This window comes from Fukomys damarensis, unplaced genomic scaffold, assembly GCF_012274545.1.
Source record: "Fukomys damarensis isolate Sample0158 unplaced genomic scaffold, DMR_v1.0_HiC HiC_scaffold_12, whole genome shotgun sequence".
In the NCBI taxonomy this organism is placed as follows: domain Eukaryota; kingdom Metazoa; phylum Chordata; class Mammalia; order Rodentia; family Bathyergidae; genus Fukomys; species Fukomys damarensis.
The window spans coordinates 19,024,519-19,033,140 of NW_022900924.1; the positions used below are offsets into that span (position 1 = coordinate 19,024,519).

Genomic DNA, 8,622 nt, shown 5'->3' on the forward strand with positions numbered 1-8,622 from the left:
CCCGGGGCGCCCGGCCGGCCCGGCTGCTTCCTTTTCCGTTGCCTGGCTGGGAGAGGCGGCCACACTGACTCCGCCAGGCCCCTGGCAGGCAGTGTTTGACCTCAGAAAAGTTTCGCTGTGCCTTGATGGCGTTTGCGCTCCGGAGACCCAGCATCCCCGGAGGTGGCTGCTTCCCCGAGTGTTGGGGCCTGTTAGGTCGCTAGGCGAGGTCACCGGGTCGCTGACTTGGTGTCTCATGGCTCTCCTGGCAGCAGGGTCCTGCAGTGTTTCTGGGAAGCTTTTCTCCGATGAGGTGGCCTGTGCTTGCTCCCTCAGGGACAGATCCCACACCCACAGCCATCAGCAGTGACCTGTACTGCCCATGGCTGTCCCCTGATAATGAAGGCAAGGTGTGGTTTGCAGGAGAGTGGCCGCCCTGGCCTCTGTTCTCAGGACACTCCCTGTCACCCTGAGAACAGTCCTCCGACCTCGTCCTGGGTGGCAGCTGGGCTTGGTGCTCTGGGAGGGCTCAGTTCTGCTAAGCCCTTCCAGCTGACCTTGGGACCCAGGGGTTCATCAGATCCCCACAGGCCTGTTTCTGTGCCGGAGGTGCTCCCGGCCGCCAGGGGAATTAACTCAGCCTGGCCCAGTCAGCCCTTTGGATCCCCAGCTTTCCCTGGGTCATTCCAACTTCCCTCCCTGCTGGCAGGTCACAGATAGGTGGGCACAAATGGTTCTCCTGTTGGCCACACGGCCCCTCGGTGACAAAAATTAGAGCTCACAGGAGTAAGAGATGCTTGACTTGGACCTGGGGGAATCCTAAACTTTGCTCCCCTGAGAACTGGGGCTGGCATCCTCTGCTGGCCTCGCCTTTGAGAGTATGATGTCGCTGTTGTCTATATTTTGTGGTTTATATCTCATTTCCCCATTTCCCTTTAAATGCTCCAGATCTTCTTTTTCAAGCCTCTTTCAGAATATGCCTTTGTCTTTTTAGGAGAATGTGTTCGCCGGGCAGTCAAAGATCTATTCCTACATGAGCCCAAACAAATGTTCTGGAATGCGTTCCCCCCTTCAGGAAGAGAACTCAGTTGCACATCATGAAGTCAAATGCCAGGGGAAACCATTAGCCGGGATCTACAGGAAACGAGAAGGTAAGCCTCTGACATGGCCCCTTCCATGTCACCCCCTCCACCCCGGTCAGGTTGCAGGAGCCCCTCTCTTCCAAAAGAACGCATATATATTTTCATCAAGTTTGAGAGGTTTGAGCTGTGTTGCTAAGAAAGCAAAAGAGGCAGAAGAGTAGCCCATCTCAGGGCGTGTCCCCTGTTGCGTCAACATTCTCCCTGCTGTCATAGGGTTAGAGTGTCCTTCAGGATTGTCTTTGCCACATTGCAAAACTGATGCATCTGCCCTGCAACTGGTGAGGCTTTTAAATGCTGAAAGTGCACACAGCCCAGGCAACTGCAGTGTGATGATATAAACGCAGGGAACCTATTCTTTCCCTTTTATTGGGGGCCTTGGCTCTGTTTCTAAAGTTTCTTTCCACTGGCACACTCAGCGTTGCCCACCAAAGGGGCACACTTGCCCACCATGCGGGAGACCCTGGTATTATCTCTCATATAGCCACTGCCCCCCTAAAAAAAAACTGAGCCACAAAATACATGTTTGTGGAAAATTGTCTCTGGCCCTGCAGATAAATGGAGCACTGCAGGAATCTTGTTCCCATCCAAATATTCCCTTTCAAAGCTCCCCTAGTTTCCCATGCTTTTGTCTAAATAAAACCTGCCTGAGGGGCAGAACCTTTGGCCCCCTGCAGCTCCTGTAGGAGGAAACCTTGTCTTCACTGGGGCAAGTGTCACAGGCAGCTGTAGCCTGACCTGTGGGCTCAGATCTCAGATGCAGGGGTGGGGATGCCCTGTCCTAGGGCAGGAGCCACCCTCAGCATGATTCCCCGCAGGGGACAGGGCGATGCTATTTGTTGGTCTCAGAATGAGGCCATAGTCTTAATTTTGCCACTTGGAAGAAGGAGGCTGAGGCAGGTTGCTGCTCTTTTGGGAGTCTTAGTTGTTTCATCTGTCAGAAGAGAGGAGCCCTCCCCCAGCCCCAGGGTTTTTTGGAGGATTGGTTACAGGAAGGACCCAGAAAGGCATTGTAACGGGGGACACCAGGTGCCAGTGCCATGGCCTAGGTTAACCCTGTACCTGCCACCCAGGTGTGGGGAAAGGGCTTGCTCTGTAGTGATGGATGGCCAGCTGTGCTTTATTTTGGAATGGGGAAGAATGTAAATTGTCCTCAGAGATAATAGGTTACACAATCTAGCTTATTTAGCTCACCATCTCACTAAATGGCAGTAGTTAGAATTTGGTGCTGGGCAGGGCATGGTGGTGCACACCTGTAATCTCAGCATTCGGGAGGCTGAGTCAGGAGGATCTCTCTGAGATCAAGGCCAGTCTGGACTACATAGTCCAAGGCCAGCCTTAACTACACAGTGAGACCTTGTCTCAAAAAAAGAGAATTTGGAGTCAGATGTACTTTGGAGGGCCTGTTTGTGCTGTGGTACAGGCTGACCTTGCTGGCAGTGTTCTGGGTTACACCTGCCACCCTGGCCTCAATTTCCCCAGTCCACCTAAAAACTCAAAAGAGGAGGAAGACAATCTGGATGGTTTTGATGTATTATCTTTGTTGTTTATTGAGCTATAAATCATAAATCAAGGTCCATTAGGAATCACTTTCCCTGTCCCTGTCCCTCACAGCCCCAACAGCCGTTAAACTGCTTTCTCCGTGGCTTTGCCTATTGGGAACATTTCTTAGGGATGGATCACACAACACAGTTTTTGTGTCTGGCTTCTTGCACTTAGCACACCACGCAGTGTGTTTCAGTGAGTGGCATGTGCCTTTTGGTGGCTGAATCATGTTCCCTTGTGTGGATACCCCATGTTTTTTATTTAACCATTCACACGTCAGTGGGCATTGGGGCTATTTGTACTTTTTGGCTGTTATGAATCAGCCACTATATTGCTGTGCAGGTTTTTTTCAAACACGTGTTTTTAATTCTCTTGAGCAGATGCTTGAGAGTGGAATTGCTGGGTCAAACGGGAATCTTGTATTTTTGAAGTTTCTGAAGAGCTGCCAAACTTTTCCAAAGTGGCCAGACCATTTTACATTCCTATCAGTAGTGTGTTATTTATGTATTTTAAAAAGTAAATCATTAAAAAAAAGGAGAGGGCCGGGGATTTAGCTCAGCAGTTCGGTGGCCTGCCTTGCAAGCACAAGGACCCGAGTTCAATCCCCGGTACCAAAAAAAAAAAGGAAAAAGCAAATAGTTCCCAGCACTGCTGCCCCAGACTGTTATCAGTCAGACCGTTTGTAATGGTGTCACAAAGCACCCGCCAGGCTGCTGGTACTATTCAGAGAACCACTGCGAGCATCAGCTTCATCTTTGTTAGAAGGGGAGCTTGTCTTGTTAAGGATCAAAGTGAGGCCTGCTGTGATAATTCTGCCTATAATCTTGGGAGGCTGATGCAGGAGGGTAGCAAGTTCAAGCCTAGCCCGGGCAAATTAACAAAGCCCTGTCTCAAAAAATAAAAAGGGGTGGAGCCAGGCATGGTGGCACATGCCTGGCCTGTAATGCCAGCACTCGGGAGGCTGAGGCGGGAGGGTCGCTGTGAGTTCGACACTAGCCTGGGCTACACAGTGAGTTCCAGATCAGTCTCAACTACATAGTGAGACCCCCCAAAAAATAAATAAAAAGGGGTGGGAAAAAGTCCAGTGGCAGAGTGGCCTTGATTTCATGTCCAGCACCACATACCCAGTGTTGGGCCTAGCACTTCCACGATTTCCCTTCTCAGCCTTAGAACGCAGGCGATGGTCTTGAAGTTGAGCGGTGGAATAGAGAATAAGCCCCTCTTCTCCCACCCTGTGCTGCAGAGAAAAGAAATGCTGGGAATTTGGTACGAAGCGCCGTAAAGTCTGAGGAACAGAAGCTCAAAGACGCCAGGAGAGGTTCCCTGGCACCTTTTCCAAACCAAAAATCTGAAGCAGCAGAACCTCCAAAAACTCCAACCTCCTCTTGTGATTCTACCAATGCAGCCATCGCCAAGCAAGCCCTGAAAAAGCCTCTCAAGGGCAAACAGCCTCCTCGGAAAAAGTAAGGGAATAGGAGGAGTGCAGCTCCTCATGCCCACAGGTGGCTCTGTGGGCCCCGGAAGCCCCCCAGCTTCCTCAAGGTTCCAAGGGCCACATTCACTGCTTCTGTCATGGTAGAGGCGCAGATCCTCAGCCACCCCACTGCCATTGTCTGTCAGCATCTCAGCGTGGCAGATGGCCGAGTTCAAGGCCCCTCCCTGCCCTCTCTGAATGTCTCTCTGGCCCCCGTGGCCAGGTAAGCAGGTGCCACCAGGGCACAAAGATGTTTAAGTGGCTTCCTTTGCACTAGCTTCCCCCAAGGAGCTGGGTACCTCCTGGATATGAATGTGACTTTGGTCCTGATCCCTGTTCTTTTTTTTTTTTTTTTTTTTTTTTTTTTTTTTTTTTTTTTTTTTTTTTTTTTTTTTTTTTTTTTTTTTTTTTTTTTTTTTTTTTTTTTTTTTTTTTTTTTTTTTTTTTTTTTTCATTCCCAGAACTCAAGGGAAAACACAACAGAATCGCAAACTCACGGACTTCTACCCGGTCCGGAGGAGCTCCAGGAAGAGCAAAGCAGAGTTGCAGGTAGAGCTGCGTGGTTTCTGCTCAGCTCTTGGAGGGGTGGGATGGGCCCCAGGCCCTGATGGGCCTTGAGGCAGGTGTCTGGGGTAATGAACCGAAGAGGGCCTTCATGTTAGGCTACATCCCTAGCCCTTTTTTCTCCGTACCGGGGATTAAACTTGGGACCTTGCACTTGGGAGACAGGTGGCAGCACCTCTGAGCTAAATCCCCGGCCCTCCCTACCCCTTTGGACATTTTGAGGTAGCGTCTCGCTAAGTTGTCCATGCTGCAGTCAAACTCTCAATCCTTCTGGGTGCTGGGATTACAGGTGTGTGCCACTGCCTCCTGCTCACCCCATTGTCCTGGTGAGATCACCAGGACTTGGCTAGGACGCCCCGTGAAGGAGCAGCGTGGTCTGTAGCCCACGGCGCAGAAGGCCAGGTGCCGTCAGGAGGGTGGCTTTCCTAGGACTCGGTGGCTGGGGCAGCCTTTGCCCTTCCTGTGGTCATGAGGTTTCTGCATCGGGGCGCAGGGTTGGGGGAGAGCAGTGGCAGGAACCTCTGCTGGTCCCTGACACTCTGCTGTCCCCCACTGGAAACTGGGCCAGGCTGTTGTGAGGGATAACCAAATGGGATTGTGCTTGTGGGCACACAGGCCCGAGCCTGGCACACAGCAGCCAGGGAGCTGTGGCTGTTGCCCACACCCTTTCCTCCCACCTGGGAACCTGCAGAACCGAAGGAAACCCAAGCCAGAAGCCAGAGCAGAGGGCTGAGCTGAGTATTTGATGCCGCAGGGCGTGGCCAAGGCCTCTCTTCTGGCACTCTGGGCTGGTGTGGCAGGTGTGATCTCACACAGCCCCCCTCGCCCTTCCTCGCCTGTCTCCTCCCTGATGCTCAGCATCCCCTCCTCTCCCCACAGAGGCAGGGACCCAGGCCTGGGCAGTTTGAATCTCTCCTCTGTCTGTGTTAAAGCTGCAGATTAAGTACAGAGATCCAGTGTGTTCTTTTTCTTTGACTTGATGGGGCTTTATTTAAAAAGGAGAGAGGCTCCATTTCTCTCCCTGCGGAGAGCAGCCTTGGCTCTGTTTCCAGAGAAAGGCAGCGTCTTTCGGCCAAGCAGGAGCTGTTAGAAAACGCCGCCAGCAGTGGCAGCAGGAGGCTGCGTGAGGTCACCCCAGGCAGTACTGCAGAGTAGGAGGCGGTGCCAGTAGAGAAGTCCACAGCAGGATGTGTCACAGGCATGACCTCTATGGAGCAGAGGAGCAGGAGGGCGACGGTGTACAAGCCTGTGTCCCTAAAGCCTGGGCTGCCAGCCTCAAGCAGGAGCCACACTGTGCCCCTCACTGTTGGCAGTGAGCCTAGCGCTGGCCAGGGTGGCAAGGCCATCACCTACAGGCCAAGATGATGTGGCTGGCGCTGGCAAGGCGTGGATTCTTCTGGCTGCACAGGGTGAGGCAGCTGGGCCTTGGCCCTGACTCCACTGCCCCCTAGGCCAGCAGGAACTCGGCCCAGGCTGGGGTCCAGGTGGGTAAGGCACAGAGAGGCTGGGCAGGAGTGAGACTGAAATGAGAAGCGGACTGGGCAGGGCAGGGTCTAGGCTGGGCCGGGAGCAGGATCTGGTCTCGGGATCCACATACAGGAGGTCCCTCCTGACCACACTCACAGTCTGAGGCCAGCCTGTGCTGTGCACAGGTTCAAGGCCAGCCTGGACTACATAGCAAGATCCTGTCTCAGGCCAAGGTGAATAAATAAATACAAACAGATGGGCCTAGTGACACTGTCCGGCCCTGGACACAGTGCTGTGGCTGGGAGCTGCTTCCTCATGCCCGCCCTACCCAGGGCCCACCTGGTGGGGCGTCCGCTGACCACAAGGGGCCGTGGGAGCCATAGCCCCCATCCCATCCACTCCCAAGGCCTCCTCGCTCCACAACCCCCGCCAGGCCTCGCCTCTCCTATGCCATCTGCCCAGAGGCTGCTGCCAGAATTCTTAGCACACCCACGGCGCCCGCCATGGCTGTCGGCTGCCCTCAAACTTGCAGCATCCAGAAGGAGCTGGTGATGCTGGCTATGCATCCAGGCACCAAGGCCGGCCCTCCTGCCCTCTGGACCAGGCAGGAAAGTCCCCGACTGCCCGCCATGGCTTCCTCTACAGCTCGCAGCCCTCCTCCTCCCCTGTGGTTGCTAATGATTCATCACACAGGGGAGACGCTGCTCGGCCGCTCTGGCCTGCTTCTAGCTGGGCGAGTCCACAGGACACCCACTCAGGCCCTGTGCTCGGGGAGCTTATGTTCCAGTGGGGTGTGACAGCAAATTAAAACAACATGACCTGGGACAACACTCTACCAATTCAGGACCGAGCAATGTGGTTCAGTGGTGGGGCTTGAGTCAGGGGACTTTCTCTGACTAAGTGGCTTTGGAGCATAGCTCTGCTGGAAGAGGAAGTGAGCCAGGCAAATGTGCTGGGGAGGACAAGGACAGGCAAAGGCCCCGCGGTGGGGTCTGGGTCCTACAAAACCTGGCAGGCTGGATTTTTCTCCCCATTTCAGGGAAGCCATTGCAAGCCTTTTGTTTTTCTTTAAGTGACAGTAGTAGGGATGAACCCTCGGGTCTTCACACTGCGCTACATCTCCACTCCTTTTGTTTGTTTGTTTGGTACCGGGTATTGAACTCAGGACACTGTGATTTTGAGGCATGTAGCTGCACCACTGAGCTAAATCCCTGGCTCTTTCTACTCCTGTATTGAGACAGTCTTGCTAAGTTGTCCAGATGAAGCTTGAATTTATGACCCTCCTGCCTTAGGCTCCCAGAGTGCCTGGCTTAAGTAAATTTCAATTTTGCAATAATTTTAGATTTGTTAGAGAAGTTGCAGATAGTACAGAGAGTTCCCATGGACTCTCTTGGTGTCACAACCAAGGAACCCACTCTGGTATTCACTGTGAAGTAAACATACGGGTGACGGGTGACATGATCAGATCCCTCTGGCTGCTGGTGAGGAGTGGGGCTCAGGGCGGAAGCTGGGAGGTGAGGCTGCCTGAGAAGCTCTGGATCGCAGCCTGCTGCAGTGTCCACAGCAGCATCATGGGGTCTGGCACATACTGGTTCAGGGCCCCTTGTCCTGCTTGCTGTCGGACACCTTTGCTTCTGTGTCCTGCCCACCGAGAGAGCAGTGGGACCAGGGAGAGTATGGGAGAGGTGGTCCCACGGGAGGGGTCGGGGAGGACACTCTGGCAGGGCGCTGCTTCTCCACAGTGTGGCTTCTGCAGAGATGCAGCTCAGAGACCCTGAAAGGTGCAGGGAGCAAGTAGCTGGGAGGGAAGGGACTCGCGTCCCATCTAAAGGGAGTAGGAGGGGACTTTTGAGACAAGGTCTCACTGAGTCACTAAGTTGATAGTGCTGGGCTCTAACCTGTGACCCTCCTGCCTTGGCCTCCCAGGCATGCGCACCATGCCCAGCGAAGAGGTTGCTTCTGTCTCAGGTTTAGAGGCGCATTCCATGGTCAGGTGCCCCCGTCGCTGAGGCTGAGGTGCCACATGGCAGCAGAAACACATGGCCAGGAAGGGGCTGGGCTCCCCTCCATCGCAGCAGCACTACCTTCACTGCATGCACTTTCGGAGGACGCTTAGCATCCACACTGCGGAGTCCCCACCATGTCCTCCAGGCCCAAGTGACTGGTCCCTAAAACAGGTGGCTAAGTGGAAAAGGAGGGCGCTTGGGGCTCTGGCTTCTCCGGCCTGCGGCCCTGTGGGGTGACCAGGCATGAACACTGATGCTGGTCTTTTCTTCCCTCCCCACACAGTCCGAAGAAAGGAAAAGAATCGATGAGTTAATCGAGAGTGGGAAGGAGGAAGGCATGAAGGTAAGGGGCGCTGCCAGTGCCTGCCATGTAGCCCAAGCCCGAGTGCCAGACACAGGCGCTTGAGGAAGTATCGCTGAAGGAGACGTAAACTTTGTTTCTTTCTTT

At 53.8% G+C, this 8,622-nt stretch overlaps 1 protein-coding gene across 2 annotated transcripts in view; it reads left to right on the top strand.

Annotated features, from left to right (window-relative positions):
* Positions 1-8,622, top strand: part of Kmt5a (lysine methyltransferase 5A) — an 18,513-nt gene that overhangs the window by 5,922 nt on the left and 3,969 nt on the right. The window contains exons 1-5 of one of the 2 annotated variants that reach the window (XM_019204546.2): positions 84-162; positions 974-1,130; positions 3,907-4,126; positions 4,599-4,686; positions 8,458-8,517. In XM_019204546.2, the coding sequence (XP_019060091.1) occupies positions 1,013-1,130; positions 3,907-4,126; positions 4,599-4,686; positions 8,458-8,517 (486 nt within the window). In that variant the 5' untranslated portion in view covers positions 84-162; positions 974-1,012. Of the gene's footprint in view, positions 1-83; positions 163-973; positions 1,131-3,906; positions 4,127-4,598; positions 4,687-8,457; positions 8,518-8,622 lie in introns of those variants that run through there. The other variant, XM_019204545.2, reaches the window with a different exon arrangement.